Consider the following 26,978-nt stretch of genomic DNA (forward strand, 5'->3'; position numbering starts at 1 on the left):
ATATTAAAAAAAAAATTCCATTACCTCACTCATGCCTATAGCCTAACCTAGCAAGACTTACATGTTATTTTTATTTCCACCCTCACCCTAGAAGAACATGAATGAATACAGACAGCAGCTAAACAATACTCTGATCAGACTCACTTAACTCATCAAACTTTTCCTTCTGGGGCACAGGCGGATCCTGACACAGACCCGGAATGGAATTATCAGGAGGGATGAGAAGGTGAAGGACAAAGAGACATAATGGTTACTTGTCTTGTTAGGGGTATGGAAACAGTATCTAACAAAGTGGTTAAGTGGATAAACTTAGAGAGGTCACTCAGGGTTCTGATGAAAACCCAGTTATTTTTCTAAACAGGTTACAAGAAGATATGATCCAATACATCCACTTACATCCAGCTTTGGATGTAGGGGCCAGAGTACTGGCTACTTATTTTACTTCCCAGTCCTCCCCCAACATTAGAAAGAAACTAAACAGGGCAGAAGAGGAGCCTCAGACTCCCATTCAGGATCTAATGAGGATGGCTTCTAAGGACTTTAATGCCCAAGAGGAGGCAGCTAAGTCCTCCTGACAGGCTCAGATGCAACAGAAGGCAGGCCTACAAAACCCAAGCCTTGATAGCTGCCCTGAGGCCATCAGTCTTCCTGCAGAGGGGACAAGAGAGTTCTCCTAAGCCCCATCCTGCCAGGGCACAGTCCCAGTCCACCCCACCAGAGGCCTGCTCCAAATGTGGCCAGGAAGGCCACTGGGCCCATAAGTAGCCTAATCCACCACTGCCCACTAAGCCCTGCCCTATATGTCAACAATCAGATCACTGGAAGTCAGACTGTCCATGTGTGTGCTTGTCCTCTGTGCTGGACTGTGGAGGTCCAGCCACACAAAGCAAGGCTCTCCAAACTGTCCCGGCATTAGAACTGCTTGGGTTGGCAGAGGACTGACGATGCCCAGACTCGGAGACTCCCATTACACTCTCCGAGCCCAGGGTAAAGCTCCAGGTAGCAGGGAAGTCCATCACCTTCCGGTGGACATAAAAGCTACCTTTTCTGCTTTGCCTGCCCACTTGGGCCCCAACATCCCTTCATCCATCTCTGTTACAGGAGTTAATGGGGTTCCCTCCTTCTCGCCAAAAACCCTACCTCGCCCCTGCTCATTGGCCAAACGCTTTTTTTCACATTCAGTTTTAGTCATGCCTGACTGCCCAATACACCTATTAGGCCGAGACATTATCAGCCACTTTGGGGCCACACACTCTCATTAGCTCCCTCTACCTCCCAGAAAACACATGTCGTTCTTCCTTTAATAGCTTCTCAAACCGCCACTCCCTAATGTCCTATTCCTTTCCTCCCAGACCCAGTTGATCCCTGAGTATGGGACATCTCCACTCCCATAATTTCCATACATCATCAACCTGTCATTATCCACCTCCAGGACCCTTCTTTCCCTTTGCAACCTCAGTTTCCCATTTCTGAAACATAACCGCTAAGAACTCAAACTTATCATCACCTATCTAATGTTACAAGGCCTCCTTAAACCTACTGACTCACCCTGTAACACTCCCATCCTCCCTGTGCGCAAACCCTCTGGCACTTGCCACCTGGTACAAAACCTCCTATTAATCAACAAGGCAGCTGTGCCCACTCACCCGATAGTAATTAACCCTTATACCCTCCTATCTCTTATCCCACCCAACTCCACCCACTTTACAGTCTTAAGACCTCAAAAATACATTCTTTACAGTCCCCCTCCACCCTGACTCATACTTCCTTCTCACTTTCACTTGGGAAGATCCCAACACCCGCTACTCTAAGCAGCTTACCTGGATGGTCCTTCCCCAAGGCTTCCAAGACAGTCGCCACTTTTTTGGCCAAGCCTTGGCCAGAGATCTCTCCACATGCAGCCTTAAGCGTAGTGCTGTCCTGCAGTACGTAGATGATCTTCTACTCTGCAGCCCATCCCTCCCTCTGTCTCAAGAATCCTTGGCTTCCCTCTTAAATGTTCTTGCTTCTATGGGCTACAGGGTGTCTCCTTCAAAGCTCAACTTTGTTCTCCTACCATAATCTACCTGGGAGTCCAGCTCAGTCCTGGCTTAAAGGCCTTAACAGTTGATAGAATCCAAGCCCTCCATGACCTCCAGCCTCCAGAAAATGCAAATCAAATCCTCTCTTTATTGGGTCTCGTGGGATTTTTTTCACCATTGGATTCCTAACTTTGCTGTCACAGTGAAACCGCTATATCGGGCAGCAAGGGAAACCCCTACAGGGCCCCTTTCCCACCCTACTGTAGTCCATCACCAATTCTCATCATTACATGATGCTCTCTTGGCATCATGGCAGCCCGGCTCTGGCTCTCCCAGACCCCTCCAGACCAGACCACCTCTTTACAGATGAAAGATCAGGTATGACAACAGGTGTCCTTGCCCAGCCTGTTGGAACCACACACCGGACAGTGGCTTTCTTGTCTAAACAATTAGATTCCACAGTGTGCAGATGACAGTCCTGCCTATAAGCCCTGGCGGCTGCAGCAGAGCTGACCCAAGAAGCCCTCAAGATCACACTGCTTGCACCTGTCACCTTCTTCTCTTCTAACCTCCTGGTAGATCTCTTGAGCCACTCCTCTTTTTCCCTGCTTGGGCCGCACGGGTGGAGACCTTCCACCTGCTCTTCTTGGACAACCCTCAGATCTCTCTTACAACCTGTTCCACCCTCAATCCAGCAACACTCCTCCCTTCTTCCCCCTCCCCAGGGTCCCCCTCTCATTCATACCCTGAAGTAGTAGAGGCCCACCATTCCCCTCGGCCGGGTCTCCATGCCATGCCCCTCACATCACCTCAATTAGTCCTCTTTGTAGATGGAAGTGCCTCAGTTGACAGTTCAGGAAACCAATAAGCAGCCCATGATGTGGTCACACCTACTGATGTCCTAGAGGCTACTTGCCTGCCAATGGACACCACCTCCCAAAAGGCTGAATTAATAGCACTAACTAGGATCCTACATATCTCAAAAGACTGAAGAGCTAATATCTATATAGGTTGTAAATATGCTTTCTCTATAGCTCACACTCATTCAGTCCTCTAGGAGAGAGGATTCCTCACTACTAAAGGTACTCCAATCATTAGTGGGCCCCTCATTGCCAAGCTTCTGCAGGATCCCCAGCTCCCAGCAGACATAGCCATTATCCACTGCCAACACCAGATCTCTAGAGAACCAGTGGCCCAAGGCAATGCCAGGGCTGAGTCCTTAGCACGAAAACTAACCCTGTCACCTGCCCCCAACACAGGATGAATCTGTTTCCTGTGCCTGACATATCAACTTGATTATCTGCCAGAAGAGGAAGACAAACTCCTCAAAAAGGGGGCCACACGAGATGGGAATGGCTGGATTTTTTAAAACAATCGGCTAATTATTCTTCCAAAACAGGCCACTACAATTATCTCTGACATTCACCAAACTTTACATATTGGACCCAAAGCCCTGGTGCACACCTATGGCCTCTGAGCACATATCTCACAGGTCCAGTCCACCTGCCAGACATGCGCTCAGACAATCCACAAGGGAGCCTGCACCTCCACCAGCCCCTGCACCAATAAAAACCAACAGTCCGGGATCAGAACGCTCTGGCAGTCCTCAATCCGGCTGGCCATGGCACTTCCCTGTTCTTACAGCGCCTCTGCTTTTCCCTCCACTACTCTTGGGAAACAATCCTCTCTGTATCCCTGGGACTCTTACAAAACTACACATCTCTAAACACCACGATGTGTTTTCTTTGCTATGTACTCCAAGGGTTTGCCTTTATTCCTCTTTTGGTAATGTCCAATGTCACCCCTATAAACAGTTGCCCAAGACCTCCCTTTTCTTTCTCACTGTTCATACCCCTATACCTTAATACATCTGAATGCTGGGCTCCAGCAGGAATACAATATTCCCCTGCCACACAAATCCATGACCTTATCTCAGACTTGTCCCTGCCTCCAGGGGCACCCTAGATGTTCATCAACAGTGAGTGGATAAAGGCAATGTACTTATGCAAAACAGAATCTTATCCAGTCATAAGGAAAATGAAATGACATTTGCAAGAAAAAAATGTAGAGCTGGAATCATGGTAAGCAAAATAAATCAAACCCAGAAGATTAATACATTTTTCTCATATGCAGAACCTAGACTTAAATTTAAATTGTGTTTACGCACACACATGTGCATATGTGTTTCTGTGATAGAACCAGACAAGGGACCATGAGGGAGAAACAAGAAAAGGAAAAGTAGGTAGGTGGGAGAAGAGATAATGAAATGTATGTGACAAGAAAGCAGAAAGGGGTTACTACTCGAGAAGGAAGGGAATCAGGAAGAGGCTAACAGTGGGATTAATATGGGTGGGGGGGCACAAATTAGAACAAAGTATTATAATTACTTTCTCATTGCTGGGACAAAACACCTAACCATAAGCAGCTGATAGGAAGAAAAGATTTATTTTGTCTTATACTCTCAAGGGGAAGCTTCACGATGGCAGGGGAGAGCATGGCATGAGCAGAGGCTGGACATCTCCTCTGCCACAGCAGGTCGAAAACAGCAGCAAGAGAGTGAGATGATTTCTGGTGTTGGGGGGGGAGCTGGTTATAACCCCCCTAAGACCATCCTCAACAGAGGTGTGTACCTTCTCTGTCAAGGTTTCACCTCCCAAACTGCCACCAGCTAGTGACTAAGCATTCAGAACACATTAATTTATGGGGGACATCTGATTAAAATCACCACAATGACACTAATGTATGGAAAATGCAGTGATAATTTTCTGCTGGATGTGGTGGTCCATACCATTAGTCCCAGCACATAGAAGGCTGAAGTATGAGGATCGCTGTGAGTTTGAGGCCAGTCTGGGGCTAGAGTGAGTTCCAGGTCAGCCTGGGCAAGGGTGTGACCCTGTCTTAACCAAAAAAAAAAAAGTCTTTAAATACATTTTGAATGCTAACTTAGTAAAAATAAGTAAACTGTATTTATGATTAAAAAAATCTCTGAGAGAAAAATCAGTTTTCAACTTTTATAATTTTTAAAAATCAGTTTATTTATTTGAAAGAGAAACAGAAAGAAAGAGGCAGATAGAAAGAAAGTGAGTATAGCCGGGCGTGGTGGCACATGCCTTTAATCCCAGCACTTGGGAGGCAGAGGTAGGAGGATCTCTGTGAGTTCGAGGCCACCCTGAGACTACATAGTGAATTCCAGGATAGCCTGGGCTAGAGTGAGACCCTACCTCGAAAAACCAAAAAAAAAAAAAGAAAAAAAAGAAAGAAAGTGAGTATAAGTGTACCAGGGCTTCCTGCCACTGCAATCCAACTCCAGACGCATGTGTCACTTTGTGTATCTGGCTTTACATAAGTACTAGGAAATCAAACCCAGGCCACCAGCCTTTGCAGCTTTTTTTTTTTTTGTAGTATAATTGGTAATTACAATTCTGACTTTTATTCTATAAAATTCCAATGCTGTTATTTCCAGCTGCCTGTTTAAAGTACTAGCTTAAACTCAAGGTATTCCTATGAGAATAACCCATTAACTCAGACCCAACTGGAATTAATGCCCATATCCTGCCAATTCTTTTCCCTCTCATATCTAGATGTCCCCTTATTAAATATCTAGTATGTTAGACACTGTGCTAAGCACTTTATATACTTAATTCTCTAAATATGAAAAGATAGTATGTAATGTCTGTATTTTATGGCCATTTAAGACGGGTAAAAGAATAGTAGAAGCTATCAGAATCAAAAGCCTTGCTTGTGTCGAGGACAGGTTCTTACGTGACTGTTTTACAGTAACTATCACAACAAAAAACCACCAGAAGCAAAAGTTACTTTTTGTGTGGAGTTACCACAAACAAAGGGCATCCACCTGACACTGCAGTTCAGCCTCAGATTGACATCACCCACCAGGATGACTGTTTCAAAGTATCTGATGGGATCCTAAGTTTTATCTTTACACACTTCCCCTTGCCTAACCTCTTTCAATACACCTGTAGTTTACTGTGGCATATGTAGCCTATTGCAGTGCTCTGCTAACATAAACACCGTTATTTATTTATTTATTTTGGAGAACTGTTCTTAAAACGTAGGTTGAAAGAAGAAAAAAAAAAAAAAACCCTGAATGATTATTTTCATTTGGCTTCATCTCAAAATTTAGTTTTTTTTTTTCTTTTTTTACCCAAACATATTTACTTAAATGTCTGTATCTAAAATACCTTGGTCCAAACTCATAATCACCAGAGATCTTACAGGCATGGAGACAAAAGAGTTGTAAAGATGTTTTAAAAACAAGCTTTTTTTTCTTGGTAAATCACACTATGATGATAGCTGAAGAATGGGCAGGACAGTGGTGCTATAATAATGTAATGTATGATACACTGGCTGGGAATGACCATACGGTACTGTCAACTTAGGATGCAGACACTGACAGTCATGTGACTTAACAAGAGCCTAACACATCATGACTCAACAGTACGTTCTGAAGATCTATGCCTTTTAAAATCATTGCACTTAAGCCAGGCATGGTGGTGCATGCCTTTAATCCAGCTCTTGGGAGGCTGGGGTAGGAGGATCACTGTGAGTTCAAGGCCAACCTGAGACTCTATAGTGAATTACAGGACAGCCTGGGCTAGCTAGAGCAATAAACTATGCCAAAAACATAAAAATAAAAAAGAATCATTTTACTCTTTTGGAATGAGGCTAATCTAGATTCTATAATTATTATTAAGCTGAATTAGTCAAACCCCAGACATGTCAAATAACTACCCTCTGCATTACTCTGCCGAAAACATCTATCTAATCATGTAACTCAAATCTCTGTGCTAGCATCAGAGATCCTTTATATGCTGAACCAACCAGTAGATACAAAAGTCTTTGTTCAAGCAAATAAGAAACTCAAAAAGAAAAGGTAAAAAACATAATATGAACTGCTATATTTCAATTAATGGTTGCTGGAGATGAGGGGGATTCCTTCTACCAGTAGTCACTATAAGCCGTACATGCACTTGTAAATAATTCCCACCCACGCTCAGGCAGGCAGTCCTAATTAAACTCAGTGGGACAGGGACACACACACACACACACACACACACACACACACACACACACACACAAGAAGAAGAAGGGGCTCAGGAGAAGGGTAGTGGGATAGTGGGAGACAAAAGAAGGTAACAGGAGGGAATGATGGTCAAAATACATTATATGCATGCATAACAACTGTCAATTCAAAAATTTTTATGTACTTAATTTTTATGTACATCCAAGTAAGGAGCCCTGTTTTGTTTGTTTTGAGACAGGGTCTCCATATTTAGCCCTGGGGAGCATATAACTCACTAGGTAGCCCACACTAGCTAGCCTCAAACTTGCTGTGATCATCTTACCACTACCCCTGAGTGCTGGCATTAACGGTCAGCACCACAACATCTGGCAAGGAGGGGCTTTGCTTTAATCCTTAATTTCATAAACGATTTTGGAAAACTCAAAGCTAGCTTGCCAACATGCAACTCCTAAGATTTTCTTAAGCCAAAAGATGGAAGGAAAATTCCTGGGTACTTCCTTAATTTAGCATGACCAACTTCATGCTCATAGGATGAGTTGATCCTATGGAATCTACTTCTAAATAAAAGAGTTCAAAATAGTTTAAGATTCTTTCTCAGGCACTATATAAGACAAAAGGTTCTAACAATTATACAGGGTTTTTAGGGATGAACTTCTGGGAAGAGATCAACATAATTGGGCTCTAAGGGTGTTGCTGAGTCACAATTTATACATATATTTTCCTGCATGTGGGGCACATATTGGCACCTTAGAAAAACAGAACAGAGGGCAAAACATAGGCCTTAGGAGTCAGCTTTATAAATGAAGCCAGCCACTTAAATTCCTCTGTAATTTATCATCTGTAAAAATGGAGACAATGCTTCAATGGTTAAGGATCTAATAATATATATATCCTCAGCACAACTGGGGCAGGGGAGACGGGTTCTAAGAGCACAACCATTTCATAGAAAATAATAATAATTTTAGAAACAAACATGCATGGGGCTGGAAAGATTGCTCAGAAGTTTAAGACACTTGCCTGCAAAACCCTCTTAAACTTGATGTCAAGTCTGCCTTAGTTTAAGAATTCCAAGGATCTGGGCTGGAGAGATGGCTTAGTGGTTAAGGTGTTTGCCTGCAAAACCAAAGGGCCCAGTTCAATTCCCCAGAACACATGCAAGCCAGATGCACAAGGTGGTGCATGCGAGTTCATGTGCAGCAGCTAGAGGCCCTGGCATGGCCTCTCCCTCCCTCCCTCACTCCCTCTCTCAAATAAAATATTTTTTTTGAAAAAGAATTCCAAGGATCTAAGAATAATATTGATACACAAAGTCTGGAGATACTAACTTAATCTCCCCTTAACTTTTACTTGTCCTGCTGTCTGTGCAATCTTCCTAATTCCGTCATCATTATCTTTCTCAACATGACACTTTTAACAATCCCCCATCCCTACTCTCATTCTCATTCATCCTCAATTTTCAAGTTTACAACAATCAGGACAATTCAGAGCAGGAAATCTATTACACCTGATCAATACCATCCCACTGTGTCTTCTGGCTTCATAAAATGTCTGTTTCTAACTGTAGTCACCTTCCTTCAATGTCAGAGGAATCAACGTCTACTCTCTCTAAATCAACTTCATGGTTTCAATATCTATGTCCTCCCAAAATAAATAGGAGGTGGGCACCCCTGGGCTATGACTAGATCATGGGGGTGAAGCCCTTGTGACTGGGATGCCTGCTCTTATAAAAGAAGCCCCAGAGGCTTCCTTGTCCCTTTCGATCATATGAGGACACAATAATAATGCCATACATCTGTGAGTCAAAAAGCAGATTCTCACCAGATACTGAGTCTGCCTTGACCTCAGTCTTGCCAACCTCCAGAGCTAACAGAAGTTTCTGCTGTTTACACTCCTCTCAGTATATGATATTTTGTTCTAACAGCCAGAACAGACCAAAGCACTGACACTATCACCTAGCTGTGTTTATCTAGCCACCCCACAGATATGTTGGCCTTGAAAGCAAAAACTCAGCAAAAATCCTTCTCTCAACTCAATTACCCCAACAATTCTACCTCCTTTCTTTAAGGCCAAACTTAAGTTTCCTTTATTCACTGTTACCAATTCCTTACCAACTGACTTTTAAAATCCTTACATAGGGGCTGAAGGGATGGTTAAGGCGTTTGCCTGAAAAGCCAAAGGACCCAGGTTCAATTCCCCAGGACCCATGTTAGCCAGATGCACAAGGGGGTGCACTCATCTGGAGTCCATTTGCAGTGGCTGGAAGCCCTGGCATGCCCATTCTCTCTCTCTCTCTCTGTCAAATAAAAATATTAAAATCCTTACAAAATGCCTTATAACCAGCTCCACTTACAGGATCCTATTCTCTTCAAGTCCACCAAAGATCCAGAAGTCACTAAAACTGTCTCTTGATACCTATATACTTTTGTTGTTTGTTTTGCTACTGAGGACTGGGCCTAGGTCTTGCCTAAGCTAGGCAAGTGCTCTACCACTGAGGCATATCCCCAGCCTGGAACTCCCAAGTTTTGCAAGTGCTTTATCAGTAAGGCATATCCCCAGCAGGGAACCATGTTCCTTCATTTTCTCACAAGCATGACACTAGCTAATTCCCAAAGATACTTCCATCTCTTTCACCTCCTGTGTTTTCTTAGACTTTAGCCTTTATTTTTTCCTCCAAGAAACATGAGCACTTCCCAATCCTTCTTTCCTAATCCATATCCCCAAGTGATCCTGCTTTTTCCAATACAGGCAGGTCTACCAATTATTGTTACTGTCACCTCAGATAAGTATCTGTAAAACAGAACTTAACCATTTTTCTTTTTTCTTGCCTTCTACTTAACATTGCTGTCTCTTAATCATACAACTATTGGTCACCAAAGTCAAAATCTTCCATTTTCTTTTGTTAGCAACCTCTATGTGTACCCCCACTTGTGATTAATGTAATGTGAGCTATTACTATGGACTGATTTCAATACCACCTGAAACACAATCCCTTTTGATTGCACAACAGGGATGATCCTTCTCACTTCCAACACTCCTCAGTGACTTGCATCACTCATGGGATGCTTATCATAACCCACGTGGCTTGAATCACTCAACCTTATCTGGAACTGCACATCTCTGGCATGCAGTAGCTATCTCTGAATGCCACACGGAACAATTATTGTACTTTGATCATGGTGAGCACTTTGTGACAATTAATGCTGGGATACTAACAATAATTTTAATAGCATTTTTTCTTATATCAATGAGAATATTTAAAAAGCATCTGCTTTCAAGCAACTGACCACTGCCTTACTTAGCTGTGTAACTTTAAAATGACCTCCCTTAGCCTAAATGTACCTCCTAACAATTTTTTGGGTTTCCAAGATCTTACTCACCTATGATCTAAATACCAGTTTAGATGACCTAAAGACAATATGTCTCACACTAACCTCAGAATCTTTCTTTCCTCCTATGTTTCCTTTTGATAATAAAAATATAGCCAAAGACAACACACACACACACACACACACACACACACACAGCCCTTTCAATCAATTCTCACAACACTCCCACACTTTTTTACAAATAGAATTTAAAAGCTTGATAACTTGTTCAAAATCACAACTGTTATAGTACAGATGCATACCCTGGCATGTTGAACTCCAAAAGCCATACTTACCCTTGGAAACTTTCCAAATAAGTACATAAAGCAAATTTTAAAACCTCAGAGACTCTAGAAGTTCTCACCCTCTATATTATGACACCCAGTCCTATATATCCTACTTCCTCAGTTTTTCTCAAATGAGTCCTTTCTTCTCAGTGTTACATTTGATGAAATCCTTAACACTTCTCCTCTGATCTAGTCCAATAACTACCTGATTTTATTTCAATTCGAATCTCAATCAGCTATAAAGTTGTTTCTATAATTTAAACTTCATCTCATTACTACCCTGCTTTAAATGTTTACAAGTGTCAACTGCGAGGAGGTTAAGTCTGAACTCTGCAGATGGACGTTTCTAATTTCTTCCCATTTCCCAAGCGTGCACTAAACCAGTCACGGTTTGTCTACAACTTGTCTTAAGGGGTGATACTAATTCCCTTAGATCATGTAGTTCCTTTTGTCTGGGATGCCTTTTACCTGTCCTTCCAGACTTAATCTAAATGTTGTCTCCTAAAGAAAACCTGTCTTCTCTGTTCCAAGCCTCTCAGCTTTTGTCCCCAGCAGGTCAGGATTTCATTCCTTCCTTACGTTTAGTACAGGATATTCTATTTGTCACTTTCTCCTGTCACAAACTGCTTTAAGGACAGAGTTTGCTATGTGGCATCATAATGGATGAGTACCAAATGACTTCTTTGAATCAAAAGAGTTGAAGCCAGGCTTACAAGCCTCAACAAGGAATGAGTGTGTCAGAAAAATCTTTCATATTTGCTAAGGAAAATTAACACTCTGAGAGTGATCAGGAAATGAGTAAAGAGCAACAAGGGTACCCAAAAAGATGTAAAGATCAGAGAACTCACCGATGGTAGGGAGAACACACATGAAAATTAAAGAACAGAATTCAACCACACTTTTCGTAACACGAACATAATTACAAAATATTTAAATGTATGTAGCCAGCATTCTTTTAAATCAACTTTGAGACGTTTTGGAAAGTTATTACATTAAGAAAATCACGAACTCAAAAGTTTAACTTCAAAGCTGGCTACGAAAATTCTTAAGTCTTTTCCTCTGTGTCCTCTATGGAGATTAATTTTTGGTAGCCATGTTTCCTTAAGATGTACTGCAGGTGACTGTCAACAGGGATAAATCATAGAATGACACCAGCAAAAATAGTGATTAAATGCGTTTACTTTGAATCCCTTTATGTTATAACCTACCAATATTATAAATTGCCACATTTTCTCGTAAGACAACTTACGGTGTCTGTGCATTACATTTTCTGCTACAAATAGAACTGTTAAGTCTTGCACCCATCAAGGTCTGATTAATGAGCAGCAACAAAACCCAACCCTACCACTAAGGAGCCAACGCGCTGCACGTGTACCGGTGCGCACCCGCCTTCCTCCGCTTCCCGCCCTGGGGAGGTGCCTATGGTCGCCTGCCGCTACAGCCCCGCCGAGGTCCGAGCAGCCTCTCCGAATGGCATCATGGTGCGGGTTAGCCGCACGACACTACCTTCCAGCTCGCGAGAGGGCAGAAAATTACCACCACCTGAGCGAGCGGCCACCGTCGGCGGAGCAGCAGCCCCTACCTCGCCGGAAGCTCCACTCTCCCCGCAGGCGGGCGGGCGCGGCGGGACGGGCACGCGCGCGCCGCTTAGTCCCGCCCCCCACGAGGGATGGGATTGGCTCACTGGACAGCCAATCGCCTGGGAGCGAGTGCAGCCTGGAAGACTTCCGGAAGCGGCGCTGAGCTCTCCCGGCATTCGGTCCTGAGGAAACAACTCCGCGATCGCCTCCGGGCTGGTCCTGCGACGTGCGGGCCGCCAGGACTTAGGCGGCGGGTAAGAGAACACGACGCGGCCGGGCCGGGCCAGGGCAGCCTCCTCCTCGAACCGGGAGCTGCTGGAGGCCCAGGGTCGGCCGGAGGGGCGGGCGGCGCGGGGCTATGCGCAGGCGGGGCGGGCAGGCCGGCGGCGGCCCCCGATGCTCGCTTCTGACAGCCTCGCGGGTGCCGCGGGGCGCTCCGGGGATGCGCCGGTGCCCCAGGCTGAGCCGGTGGCCGAGTCCCCAGGGGGAGCCCGCCGTCGCCGTCCTGAAAGGCCCGGGCGAGGGCAGAGCTTCTGTGCTGGTGCTTTAGCCATTGTCTGCGGAGCCTAGAGCGGCGTGGCACACCTGCTGGGAAAGACTACGGTTTGGGCTTTTTGTCTTATCACTGGGATTGACATTTTATGCCTCTTGGCAGCTTGATTTTTTGATTGTTCTTATTTCCCATGCCGTGTAAAGTGAGAAACATGACTAGTGGTGACATATTCTAAGTATAGCAACAATTCATAATGGATTTGTGTATGAAAAATTCATCATGAGACTTTGCTTTAAAAGTAATTTTAATCACCACGAACCTTGATTGCCATTTCATAAGTCTTGAGAGGACTAAAGGAACATTATACTCCAAAAACACTTGCTGGACAAGGTTATGAGAAATTCCTGTGTAACGCTGACCATTTTTGAATACAAACTGTTACAAATGTGATCTACCTTGTTCTGTCTTTCCCTCTTCCCCCCTCTCTGAGATAATAAACATCCTACAATTTTATTTTAATAAATTCTTAGACCCAAAATGACAGCACTATCAGTTCTTCCTTGATGTTTCATACTGAACATAGTACAGGAAGGAGAAAGTCTTAGACAAGGAAAAAACAAAGTTTTAAGAAGGTTTTCTAAAGAATATTAAGGAGATTTATAGCTTTGACTTACCTGTGTCACAAGTTGAAACAAAAGTCACTCCTTGACCATGTACATTTTACACATGTCAACAGCTGTGCCTTTGTGGTTCACTATTCAAAAAAGATTACATAGGCAGACATTAGTAGCTCACATCTGTAATCCCAGCAGTCAGGGAGCAGGAGGGTAGTGATGACTTTGAAGACAGCCTGGCTTCAGTTAGACCCTGACTCAAAATAATAATAATTTTAAAAAGGGAGTACTTTGAATTCTGACCATGGCTATAGTGTTCCATTACATGTCTGGCTACTTGGAATAGACTGGCTGGGCTAGTTTTACTCATTTAAAAAAAAATACGTTGAAGATTATCATATTATGAAAAGTTAGTCATAGGTAAGTACCGTATGTCTTCTCACATGTATGGAAATTAATAATAAAAAGGGAAGAAAACAAAAAGATGCCCTGAAAGTACAAAATGGACTAGACAACTGGGAAAAAGGAGGCATAAGGAAGAAAAATTGAGTAGTAAGAAGAGGCGGTACCATCAGAGCAAGAAATACTATAAACCCATTAATTTAGTTAATTCTCTGTATTTAGCTTCTGGTTTTTCATTGGCTGAGTATTTTCTTTTTTCTGTTTAAGGTTTTTGATGTAGAACCTCACTGTATAGGCCAGACTAGTGGCAAACTTATGGTAGTCCTTCTGCCTCAACCTCCAGAGTGATGGAATTACAGGCATGTACCAACGTACTCCGCTCTAGTTGGAGTTTTCTGGTCCATTATTTCATTTAGTAAAACCAACATGCCAGAAGACTAGCTATAGAAAAGGAAACCAAACCATACAAATAAGTCATGTTTGACCAGAGTCAGATGTTAAACAGAGTCTTCATTGCTTCCTTCCATTAGCATCTACCAACATTAAATAGTGTATCTTGGAAGGTGCATGTGTGTTTATTTCAAAATGTTAAGGGAAAAAAAAAATCACAGTAACCTTTTGTCTTGTCAGAACTATGGGTAGTTAGGTTTGCAGCTATATCATTATTGAATCATTTCATTTCTTCCCTGCAGAGCAAACATGAATGTTGGAGTTGCCCACAGTGAGGTGAATCCAAATACCCGTGTAATGAATAGCCGGGGTATGTGGCTGACATATGCATTGGGAGTTGGCTTACTTCATATTGTCTTACTCAGCATTCCCTTCTTCAGTGTTCCAGTTGCTTGGACCTTAACAAATATTATACATAATCTGGTAAGGATTTCATCTTATTCTTAACATTTAAATCCTTAAAGTTTACTGGTTGCCAGGGGTTGAAGAGGAAAAGGAATGGCAAGCTTATACGAATAGTTACAGGGTTTCAGTTTTGCAAAATGAAGAAAGTTCTGTAGGTAAATGACAATGGTTACCACTCTATAACAACATGAATGTACTTGATATACTGTATATAAAGTATGAAAAAGTATGAAGGTAGTGTTTGGGGGTGGGGGGGGCTGTGTTTTGCAGGCCTGAGAGTTGAACCCAGGGCTTTGTGCATGTTAGGCAAGCACTCTTACCACTGAACTCAACCTAAAGCCCAAACTTTGGGTTTTTGTAAACAGCCCTATTTAAATATATATAATTCTGTACTGTAAAACTCACCTATTTAAAATATATCATTCCATCGTCAGCACTGCAAAGATAAATAACTCAGTAGTTTATAATATATGAGTTATTTATGAAAGATTCTAATCTTGGATAGGAATGTTTTTTATCACACTTTTCCATTGGACCTTTTTCTAAGTAAGACTTTTTTTCTCCCGTATTTTATGTAAAATCAAGAAATAGTATGTCATTTTAATAAAAAAAACTATAATTCTTGTTTTATTGATTAAAGAGAATGCTTTAAAATCAGATTATTTTTTCTGTTTAATGAGAATCTAATGAAAGTTTTCGGTTTTAGTCCTTGCTAAAGAAAATCTTTCCAAGTTGTGTTTTTTTCTTAATATAGAAATTTTGAGCTTAATCATACTCAACATCTTACAGTGTTTATCCATTCATTATCCTCTCCTGTATTAACTCTGTAAATTATCAGAGACTTGATTGACTACTAGTTGTACTATAGTATGCATCTTTGGAAATTGTTTAAAAATATTAATAATCCACCTGGGCCTTATAGTGCCTCCTTAGCTTCTTAGGATCTAGGACTAAAGGCACATACATATCACCACATCTAGTGAACACTGTTTCTAAGTAGTTATTTCTAGAAGTACTTAACAATGATCATCTCCCCTTCATTTAAACTCTTCTTTTGGCTCTTATGGAGTCACTTATTCTTAGATAAATTTTTGGCTTTCTTATATATTTCCTCTTATATGATCTTTTTTCCTCTCGTCAATATTTTTGGTATAAGGTCTTTTTCTTTTTATCCTATATATTCTACCTAGATCACTTCACCTATCTATATTTTCAGTTTCTATTTGTAGAATACTGATGCTCGTATTTATATCACTAGGTCACTATTCAACTTCAGCCTAAGAAGTATAAACTGAACCCAACATATTCCTTATTTATCTCTCACCACACAGTCTGTCCCTCTGACTTTCTTCCAAGTCGTATCTAAAGGCCCACTGTGTAGTAAACCCACCAGGTAGCTAAATTTCAGAGGTAAAATTTAATAATGTATCATCCAGACTGTTTCAAGAATGAAAGGGGGCTCTAGTAATAACCACTCCAGAGGTATTAATAGGTACAAGCCAGAAATGTCCTATGCAGCACTGGACATACGGTCACTGAGGGTTGCAGTGCCTTTTCTTGTGTACCCCCTGTCAATTTAGTTGAAGCCTTGTTTACTCTTTCATTGTCAGCTTGCTACCCCCTCATTTCCTTCTCAGGTAAATTATTCTAATAAGTCACATGTTCTTCATGTGCCTTTACCCTCTTACTGTATTCCACCTTAGTTGAGAAATACTTCTGCATTTTATGTCCACACAAGGCATGCTGCACATTACACGTACAGTAAAATCCCAAGTTCTTTGTGCAGCATAAGACCAGTGAATAGTGCAGGATGCAGAAAGGGATTGAGTATTATCTGAACATCTCTAAACTAAAATAGGCCGTGCTCCAGCCATATGGAAAAATCATCTTGTTGCTGCCCTTTGCCTTTGGCTCAAGCACTTTTCAGACCCTTTCCTTTTCCTGGTCTGGCTGGCTGGCTGGCTAATTCCTACCTGACCTGCAACTATAGTGTCATCTCCTTCAGGAGTATGTATAACTAGCAACTTAATTTCAGTTTAATTTTGGTTTTTGAGACACTACCTCTCTCTCTCTTGCCCAGACTAGCCTTGAACTTGAGGCAATCATTGTGCCTCAGTCTTAAAGTACTGCAGTTACAGGAGTGAACCACCATACCAAGCTTCCTTTTTATCTTTTAATTTCTAGTCTCTAATGACTTATGTATATGTTTGCAGAATAAATTGATCTTTCTAACTCTCCAATGGCACATGTCCCTAATGTCCTTTAAAATATTTAATTATTTATTTGAGAAAGAGGCAGATAGAGAGAATGGCTGTTCCAGAGCCTCTAGCCCCTGCAAAAGGAACTCTGGACTCATGGGCCACTTTGTGCATCTAGCTTATATGAGTCCTGGGGAACTGAACCTGGGTCCTTTGGCTTTGCAGGCAAGTGCCTTAACTGCTAAACCATCTCTCCATCACCCTAATGTGCTTTGGAAGCTGTTAAGTCCCGTTCTCGGCACCCCCAGTGACCATCAAGGAGAACCAAACATGTATGCAAGGGCAAGGAGCTTTACTTCAGGCTTAAGCTTGGTCTCTTGACTTCACCAATGCCATGGATCTAGACAAGAGCCCAGAGCAGGAAGGGGGCAGGTTTTTTATAGGGATTTGAACAAAGAAGTAGGGAATGGGTACATGATTGGTTGATTTCTTAGGACATTGGCAGCAAGCAACAAGCAGCAATAACATTTGTATGTATTTTGATTGGCCGAGACAGGGATGTAGGAGGGACAAGTCTTAGGTAAGTCTCAGGTGTCCTGGGCAGGGGGCAGGGCAGCTGCCCCTTTGTTCCTTTGTTTAAGCTGAAACTTGTAATTTAGGCCTAACCAGAGCAGCACTCTACTGAAGCCTGTTATGGCATCATTTAGTTTCTGGGTCCTTCAGAAGCCATTACCCATGCCCATCTCCCATACTTCAAATTAATTGACTAGACTGAGGCACAGTTTATGACCAAGAAGAAACAATAGATAATTGGCACAATGTAGGGAAGCCAACTAACTTCAGAATGAATTCAGTTCTTTTGGTTTATAAATAATCACTGACACTTCTGTATAAAAACTACGAAAAATAAACACACTTGCAGAGATGTGTAATTTAAAAGATTTTATTCTTTGTGAATATGTGTGGGTAAATTACTTTTATGCATTCTTAGTTTGAGTTGGGCCTTTTTGCCACTCCCTCCTTTCCCTAAATTCTAAACACCAGTGATTGTGGTTTGAAGAAAATAGCAAGAGAATTATGCCTCTTACATTCTACCACATACATGATCTAGAGAGGTTCTTTACTTTTTGCAGGAGTTATATGCTCCTGAGAATTTAAAGGCACATACTTTGCTTAATTGTTCCCTTTAAAACCTTTAGGGAAGTGGTTTCTTTGTGCATGCAGCATAAACAAACACTCCTTGGCTGAATGTCATGTTCCTCCTATCAAATACTTGCTGTTTACTAAGAGTCTTTGTTCCTTGCTAGGGCTCATAGAAAGGCAAACATCATGTAAACAGCACTTTATTGCCCTGCAAGAAAAGGATTGAAGTTCTATGCAAGCACATAAACTGAAGGTTAATTAATACTAATGAAGGTATCATTTTGTTGTCATTTGAGCTGAATCATCAAGGATGAGGTAGTTGATGTGGTAGCATCAGGACTCTAAGCCTAACATAAAGAAACTTTTCTTTCTATATTTGGAGTACTCTGTACCTGTTTTCTACTGGACTTAACATATGTGGGGTTTTTTTGTTTGTTTGTTTGTTTTGTTGTTTTTTATTCTATTAGGAGAGAGAGAAAGGGATTGGGCACAGTAGGGCCACCAGCCTACTGCAAATGAACTCCAGATGCATGTGCCACCACATGTGCATCTGGCTTACGTGAGTTCTGGGGACTCAAACCTGGGTGTTTAGCCTTTGCAAACAAGCACCTTAACCACTAAGCCATCTCTCCAGCCCTGTGTTCTTGAGTTTTTGTGTTTGTTGGTTTTTAATCTTACCATTCCCTGGAAGACTGGCTTGTTTCTGAAGCTAGAGACATATCTTGTTCAGTTTTGAATGCTAGTTCATTGTTTCTTGAGTTAAGTACCATGGAACCTAAGTTGTGTCACTTCCTTAGCAGCAGAAGTACTGCAGCAGTTGTTTTCTGTTCCAATTTACTTTTGTTAAACTCTTTTTAAATATATATTTTAATTTATTTATTTGAGAGAGAGAGAGGCAGATGGAGAGAGAAAATGGGGTACATGAGGGCCCCCAGCCACTACAAATGAAGTCCAGATGAATGCACCACCTGCACCAATCTGGTATTCGTGGGTCCTGGAGAATTGAACCTGAGTCCCTTGGCTTTGCAGGCAAGCGTCTTAACCACTAAGCCATCTCTCCAGCCCCCAATTAATTTTTTTACATTATTAAAATGTTCCCATTACATTTTATGCACATATATCTTGTTTTATACAAATGCATATATATTCTTTATAAACATATATTTTCCTTACCCTCTGATCCCTTTTCCCCCAAACAGCCCCATATTTCTAAGTCTAGATTCTACATGTGAAAGAGAATGCAATATTTGGTCCTTCCTTTTTTTTTTTTTTTTTTTAACTTTTTTGTTTTGTTATTTGGGTTTTTCAAGGTAGGGTCTCACTCTGGCCCAGGCTGGCCTGGAACTCACTATGTAGTCTCAGGGTGGCCTCGAACCCACAGAGATCCTCCTACCTCTGTCTCCCCACTATTGGGATTAAAGGCATGTCCCACCACGCCCAGCTCTGGTCCTTCCTTCTTGAGATCCCTTCATCCTCCCTCATAGTTACCCTCCTACCTTTGTTCTGTACGTGTATGTGTGTGTCTGTCTATATATTTCAGTCTAGATTCTGCATAAGAGAGAAGGCACGTAATATTTTCTTTACTTCTTTCCTTTGGGCCTTTCCCTTCTCCCTTGAGTTCTGTTCTGCTTTCTTGTTTTATTTATAGACACACGCACGGGATCACACACATGGGTATATATATAGATTTTATGTGTGAGAATTTTACTTTCATGTTATATATATATGTATATAAAATACATATGTGTGCACATACATAATTTAATTTCTGTGTATGAGAGAAAGCAGGCAGTATTTTGTCTTCTCCCCTCCCCCATTTCCTTATTTTAGCTCAATACCACTCACAATCCTACTTTCATGTCACACACACACATTACAGCCAAGTAAAATTCCACATTTTACTCATGCATTCATCTGTTTATGGGTATTTTGTTGGTGACTGTTATGAATACTACAGCAGTAAACATCAATGTGCCTTTGTCATTGGTATATGCTAAGTAACTTTTGAATTGCTTAATGGATTAACTATGAAATAGACTGAGCTTTGAAAGGACAGATTCTTAATCTGGGACTGTAATAATGTCAAATCAGGACTGGAGAGATACATCAACAGTTAAAGGCACTAGCTTGCAAAGCCTAGTAGCCCAGATTCAAATTCTCAGTTCCCATGTAAAGCCAGATGCACAAAGTGGTGAATGCATCTGGAGTTCCTTTGTGGTTGCAAGAGGCCCTGGTGCACGTATTCTCTCCCTCTCCCTCCCTCTTTCTCTCTGCCTGTCTGCTGGCAAATAACTAAATAAATTTTTTTTTGTTTATTTATTTATATGAGAGAGATCAAGAGTGAAAGAGGCATAGAGAGAAAGGGTGAATGGGTGCACCAGGGCCTCCAGCCACTGCAAATGAACTCCAGACACGTGCGCCCCCTTGTGCATCTGGCTAACATGGGTCCTGGGGAATCGAGCCTCGGACCAGTGTCCTTAGGCTTCACAGGCAAGTGCTTAATGGCTAAGCCATCTCTCCAGCCCATAAAAATGTTTTTGAAAATGTAAAATCACTTTTTTTTTTCTGTAAAATATTGAAGAGAAAAAGGCATCATGTCATGGCTTCCAGAAGGAAAACTAGTTTCATGATATATTTAAACTCCATGCTGTTCCTAGTGTCTCAAGCAGTGATACTGGCAGTCAGGAAACCAAATATACATTTTTTTCCGTAATTAACCATAAAACAAGGTGTATTAATATGCAGATCAAATGGTTTGAAGTAATGTTCGTTTTGATTTAAAAAGCAAAACACCTTATTTCAAAAGAAGCACCATGAAGTACAATGGTTCTTTTAAAAGTAAGGAAAACATATCTATTACATCAGACCATCTTTGTTGCTTTGAAAGAGAACTCTTAAGACAACCTTCCCATGCATTTGGGACAAGGTGATCCTATTTCTTTTCTTTTTTTTTGTTTTTGTTTTTGTTTTTGGAGATAGCATCTCATGCTAGCCCAGGCTGACCTGGAATTCACTATGTAGTCGCAGGATGGCCTTGAACTCACAGTGATCCTCCTACCTCTGCCTTCCAAGTGCTGGGATTAAAGGCATGCGCCACCATGCCCAGCCTCTGTTTCTTATTATGAAAGATGTCCCAAAATGCAAACGTAATGATGTGAAGCTACATTGATGATACTTCTTGTTTATTTTTATTTAATGAAAATTACTTTTGTGGCTCTTGTATTGATTTCTATCAAATAATATTTACATATCCCAGAAAGCTTTATTTTATTGCATAGACATTGGCCATAGCCTATAAACATTACATGAAAGCTTAAAACTTGTGCTGTTAATCATATACTCTGTTGCAGATAGCCTAGAACCATCTTGTGTTTATTGCTTAACAATAATTTTATATTTAGTAGGTGGCTAATTTCTATGGCTTGTTTTTCAGGGCATGTATGTATTTTTGCATGCAGTGAAAGGAACACCTTTTGAAACTCCTGACCAGGGGAAAGCAAGGCTCCTAACGCATTGGGAACAACTGGACTATGGAGTACAGTTTACGTCGTCACGAAAATTTTTTACAATTTCTCCAATAATTCTGTAAGTTTGGCACTATTTAGTTATAGAGAAAGTTGGATAACAGGAAGGAACTTCATTTGTCAGATTATGTAGAATTTTTTAATTGACAATTTCCATAATTATAGACAATAAACCATGATAATTCCCTCCTGTTCCCCACTTTCCCCTTCAGAAATCCATTCTCCATCATATCCTCTCCCCTTTTCAGTTAGACTCTCTCTTTTATTTTGATGTCATCATCTTTTCCTCCTATTATGAGGGTCTTTGAAACAATATTTTGGTGAAAACTTGTATCGGTATGTAGCAGATAGACTATAAAGGGATACAAGAACAAATTTTAATGATTTGATAATAAACCAGTTTCTATTTCAGACAGTACATTTGGAGACATCCTTATATGTTTGTTAGTGCCTAGACAGTCTAGGATAAACAAGTCAAAACTATGTCAGGCTGGGCATGATGGTGCACACCTTTAATCCCAGCACTTGGGAGGCAGAGGTAGGAGGATCACCATGAGTTAGAGGCCAGCCTGAAACTGCATAGTGAATTCCAGGTCTAAAGTGAGACCCTACCTCAAAAACCAAAAGTAAGGCTGGGCATGATGGCACACACCTTTAATCACAGCACTGGGGAGGCAAAGGTAGGAGGATCACTGTGAGTTTGAGGCCACCCTGAAACTACATAGTGAATTCCAGGTCAGCCTGAACTAGAATGAGACCCTGTCTTTTAAAAAAAAGAAACTCTCAGCACATATCCTTGTTTCTTGTAAGAAAATGAAACACCTGATCATATTCTGTACTCCATATTAGATCAACTATAAAACCATGATTTAGAGGATCCAAAGAAACTCGTTGGCCTTTTAGCCTTATTTAGATAGCTCTGTTCAAGCTCCTTGGGAGAAGACAACATAGCTTAGATTAGGAAGAAAGAAGCTTTTACTATAAGACAGTAAGTCCTACACTGAATCCTGTATGATTTAGTCAGCTTAGTTTGCTTTCATACAGAATTTACCTAATGTTACCTAATATAATCAAAATTCTATAATAAAAAATTAAAGTACCTTTTTGTAAAGTATCTAATTGGGTACCTGAAACCTAATTTCCTGCCAGTATCCATTCAGGGCCCTCTACAAAATAGTTCCTACATCATTTTCTCTTGATGTGAATACTCCTTCCCAACTTCTTAACCCAGCCAAACCCTTCTAAGCATTTCTTAGACATTTCTTGTATGTATAGTCCTATTTCTGCTTTTGTTCAAATTGATTCTAATTGAAAGACCACCCCCTCCCCCCAGATCTAGGCATAGTTGACAAAAATACAACTGCTTATTTTTCCTCCTACGAGTTTATAAGTGCATAGATTGCTTTGAGTACCATATTCAGTGGCTTGCATATATTCCTGTACCATGTGACTTTATATGTACTACTATCCATGATAGATTCAGTCAGCGTACAGCAAGGATTTTCTTGAGATTTTAGAATTCTTTAAGCTGGGCTTCAATATTAAAAGGATATAGATTTTTGTATAGATGGTAACAAACAAACTGGTCATCAAGCACTAGGTTTCTTTTCCTTCGTGTTTATAGCATTTGTGGATATTTTAAGTTGGTTTAGACTCATATGAATTCAAAGAAGAAAAAAATGTATGATTGTGGTGGCTTGAATGAAATGTCCCCTATTATTTTGAATACTTAATCCCCAGCTGGTGGTAGATTGGGAGGTGGAGCCATGCTAGGGGAGGCCTGTTGCTTAATGACAGGCTTTAGGGTGTTAGAGCTCTGCTTTTTCTGGCTCACTCACTCTCTCTTGCTACCTACCATGCTCTCTTGGTCAAGGTGAAGCTACTTCTTAGTACTGTGAGCCTGAAATAAACCCTTTCCTTTCATTGGTTCAGTGTTTTGTTCCAGCAACAAGAAGGTAACTGTACAGTGGTCAAACAAAATTAAGTGCAGTAAGAAAAATAATGGCCACTGAGACAGTTTGGACTTTGGCATACTGATTTTAAGCTTGGCCTTTCAAGTACTAGTGATTGACTCCTAGGGCGCATGCTAGGCAAGCACTCTACCACTGAGCTCCATCCCTAGCTCTTTTTGGGTTTTGGTTAGTTTTGGCCATTTTTCATGAAAGCCTCAGTTACCTCAACTGTAAAGTATTCAGATAGCATTATGATGTGAAAGAAAGCTTGATATACACTAGAATTTTAAATTAGAGCTATCACAAAAATGACATTTAAAAAGCTGGATGTAGGGCTGGAGAGATTGTAAAGCCTAAGGACCCTGGTTTGAGGCTTGATTTCCCCAGGACCCACATTAGCCAGATGCACAAGGGGGCACACACATCTGGAGTTTGTTTGCAGTGGCTGGAAGCCCTGGCGTGCCCATTCTCCCCCCCCCTTCTCCCTCTCTGTCTGTCGCTTTCAAATAAATAAGTAAAATTTTTTTTAAATTTTTAAAAAAAGCTGGGTGTAGTGGTGCATATCTTTAATCCCAGCACTCAGGATGCAAAGGTAGTAGGATCACAGTGAGCTGAAGGCCTGCCTGAGAGTACATAATAGTGAACTCCAAGTCAGCCTGAGCTAGAGTGAAACCCTACCTTGAAAGAACAAGCAAACAAAATATATGTCATTAAAAGACAGAAGGGGAACAAAAGCTACAGTGTGATTAAGGAGCCATCCTAAGATTGGTTATTTCCAACCTCACAGATTATAGGATAAACCTGTAATGGCAATGGCAGATCATATGGGCTTAATAAATGCAAATGATGATCCTGTTCCGTTAACGAAGGATGTATAAAAACAGCTTCATGTATATGAAAGTAAGAAGAAAGGATTTATGGCAAATATTGAAGAATATGGTTTCCTCTCAAGAAATAATTTTTGGTTATTTATAAAATAGGTAGAAGATTATAGAATTTCTCAATCCAGAAGGCAGTTCTGAGAATCATGTATGCAATCTTCTAGCTGATGTTTTTGTTTGTGGAGGCAGCTGGCTTTTTTTTTTTTTCTAACCATGTTACATAAAAATGCCTCTCATTATAGGAAGCAAATGATAGTAGCTAAAGAAAAACCCATTAGCATATATCCCTGTGTACTGTAAAGGTAACTGGATAGATATATTTATGAAAACTTTCTCATTTTATCTATGTTAAGGCAGTCTTTTAGTCATCAGGTAATCTACCTGCATTCTGATGTGCCACGGGTTAAAACTTGACATTCTAGACTTGATATGTGGTTGTAAAGGTAGCTTATATTTGCTAAGACACATTCTCGGATGTTGGCTGTCTAAATGGATGTGCGTTCAGTTATAGTAAAAACAACTGGAGTTTTATAACTATGTCTCTTCAGGTTTCCAGTTTGACTAGTTATAGACCTGCTCAACTATAGTATGGAGATGATAACATCAGAAGGGCAACCAAATCTTCATTTCCTTCAAAGATACTGAATTGTGTTACTGTATTTTTCAAAGCCTTGGTTGTTCTTAACCTTGAGGTGTTTCCCAAAACCCATTGAGAATATGAGAGACACATTAATTCACATCTTCTCTTCAGCAGCACAAAATACCACCTGAAATTTCATTGAGAATTTGACACCTATTTTGAAAGTCTCTGCTTTGAGGGACTAAGTAGCACCACATTGGTAATGCAGAAATGCAAAATGTGCATCTCAAATTGTTAAATCCAAAATCAAGTGAAATATTTTATGCTAAAAGTTGATTTTACTTCTAGGTATTTTATTTAGTGGCCTCTTTTCTACTTAAAAAATATTTAAGTAATTTTTATTTTAGGATGCTATATGTACTCTTAACTTTTATCTCTACAGATACTTTCTGGCAAGTTTCTATACGAAGTATGACCCAACTCACTTCATCCTAAACACAGTTTCTCTCCTGAGTGTACTTATTCCGAAGATGCCACAACTACATGGTGTTCGGATCTTTGGAATTAATAAGTATTGAAATGTTATACAATTAAACAAAATTGTTAAAACTACTGAGTTTCTTGTAAGGAAGGAGGAGTTAGTAAATCACACTGTTGCTGTGGTAGTGTGAAATGAGAGGTATTTACATTGGAGGACCAATTGCTGGTTCCTTATATGCTGTCTTGAAATGCAGAATTCTACTAAAAGATGCCTCTGTTTATAATGCATCTGGTATATTTCTGAAAGAGGCTTTATAAGCAGGTTGGGCAGGCCCAGCTTATAAGTTAATGGCAGCACAATGAAGGTACAGTACATAAGTCCAAGGAAATAAGATATTTATAAGAAACTAGGATCAGCTATAGTGAATGGGCATTATGTTAGGAAATCAAAATTTCCAATCATTCAGTCATGTTTAAGCAGGCTTACATACAAACCCAAATCATCTCCACATTAAGTTTTTATTCCCATACATATTCCTCTTACTTTATATGAAGACATACACCCTCTTGCTTTATAGAAGCTAATTTTTTTCTTATGTATGTGCTGTTATGGTTTTCCTGGCTTGGTATTATTGCATGTTGATAAATGAGTTCATTTTTGCATTATTACATTGGAGTTCATGAAGGCCCACCTTCGTGATTGATTTGGGGATAGAACATAGCCAGGTATCTTAGAGTCAGTCTCTGAGTCAACATTCTGATTTTGGAACAAAGTGGGTTTTGTTGCTTTTCCAGAAACAAAGCTGCTAAACCAATAAGAATAATAATTTATTTCAGGTAGTTTAAGTATAGGTAGTAAAGAGGAATCTGCTTATTTGGTTGTACAACGTAGTAAAAAGTCTATCATTCTTTAGAAAAAGTAGTACACAATGGAGCAACCTGTAATTTAGCAGAAACTGCTTCTCTGGCAGTAGTAAAACGGTCTTTTTTAGCAGGTCTGAAGTAAGAGATAACATTGTCTTTTTTAGTCTTCCTGCTTTCAACCTCCAGTTTGTCCATTAATATGTTTCCTGGGTTTTAGTTTAGATAACCCCAAATGGTAACTTTTCCCAGGAGCAACTATATTGAATTCTTATGACTTAGGGAAGCTTCCCATAGTTGGTAACATTAAATGCAAGAAATAAGGGTATTCTATTTTGAGAAGTAAATGCATCAAAAAAGTTATGATATAGGATAAAACTGAAAAGCTCAGTAACAAAATTGAAGAGTTGTAGACCAACTTGGAATCAATTTGTGTCAATAAACTCCCTTTTACTAGTAGTGATCATTGTTTTATATTTCAGAAGTATTGAGTTTAGAAATCAGTTGTATGATACATACTGCCTTTATATGTTTGTCTTTTTCATGTATTTTTAAATAACTGGTAATCTGTACTTTAATAAAGTTTTTCCTTGGTGTAAATTATTTAAAAAAGAACTTTCAGTAGAGTCATTAAAACTACATTGATATTTTTCAAGTTTGTTTTTAAGCAATTGAATTAGTAAAATTAAGGTACTAAAAAT

General features: G+C 40.5%; 2 protein-coding genes across 5 annotated transcripts in view; one reads left to right on the top strand and one right to left on the bottom strand.

The window, feature by feature from the left end:
• The window catches only part of Pms1 (PMS1 homolog 1, mismatch repair system component), a 92,689-nt gene extending 80,369 nt beyond the window's left edge, over positions 1-12,320 (bottom strand). Inside the window, exon 1 of one of the 4 annotated variants that reach the window (XM_045147968.1) lies at positions 12,297-12,320. The gene's annotated coding sequence lies outside the window, so the exon portion shown is untranslated. Of the gene's footprint in view, positions 1-12,059 lie in introns of all 4 variants that reach the window. The other 3 variants (XM_045147967.1, XM_045147966.1, XM_045147969.1) reach the window with 3 other exon arrangements.
• A 92-nt stretch (positions 12,321-12,412) lies between these two features.
• Positions 12,413-26,877, top strand: Ormdl1 (ORMDL sphingolipid biosynthesis regulator 1). Its single transcript, XM_004660260.2, has 4 exons — positions 12,413-12,548; positions 14,496-14,676; positions 21,433-21,584; positions 25,379-26,877. Exons 2-4 carry the CDS (start codon positions 14,503-14,505, stop codon positions 25,512-25,514), a joined length of 462 nt encoding a protein of 153 aa, XP_004660317.1. The 5' UTR covers positions 12,413-12,548; positions 14,496-14,502; the 3' UTR covers positions 25,515-26,877.
• Positions 26,878-26,978: the final 101 nt, after the last annotated feature.

The sequence above is a fragment of the Jaculus jaculus genome, chromosome 4 (assembly GCF_020740685.1).
Source record: "Jaculus jaculus isolate mJacJac1 chromosome 4, mJacJac1.mat.Y.cur, whole genome shotgun sequence".
Taxonomy (NCBI): Eukaryota; Metazoa; Chordata; class Mammalia; order Rodentia; family Dipodidae; genus Jaculus; species Jaculus jaculus.

What these genes read in the sequence shown, in the direction of transcription:
- Ormdl1 (XM_004660260.2), top strand. Translation starts at nt 14,503, where the DNA reads ATGAATGTTGGAGTTGCCCACAGTGAGGTGAATCCAAATACCCGTGTA. An exon ending in CAAATATTATACATAATCTG is followed by an intron (nt 14,677 to 21,432) that starts GTAAGGATTTCA and finishes CTTGTTTTTCAG; the next exon opens with GGCATGTATGTATTTTTGCA. An exon ending in ACAATTTCTCCAATAATTCT is followed by an intron (nt 21,585 to 25,378) that starts GTAAGTTTGGCA and finishes TTATCTCTACAG; the next exon opens with ATACTTTCTGGCAAGTTTCT.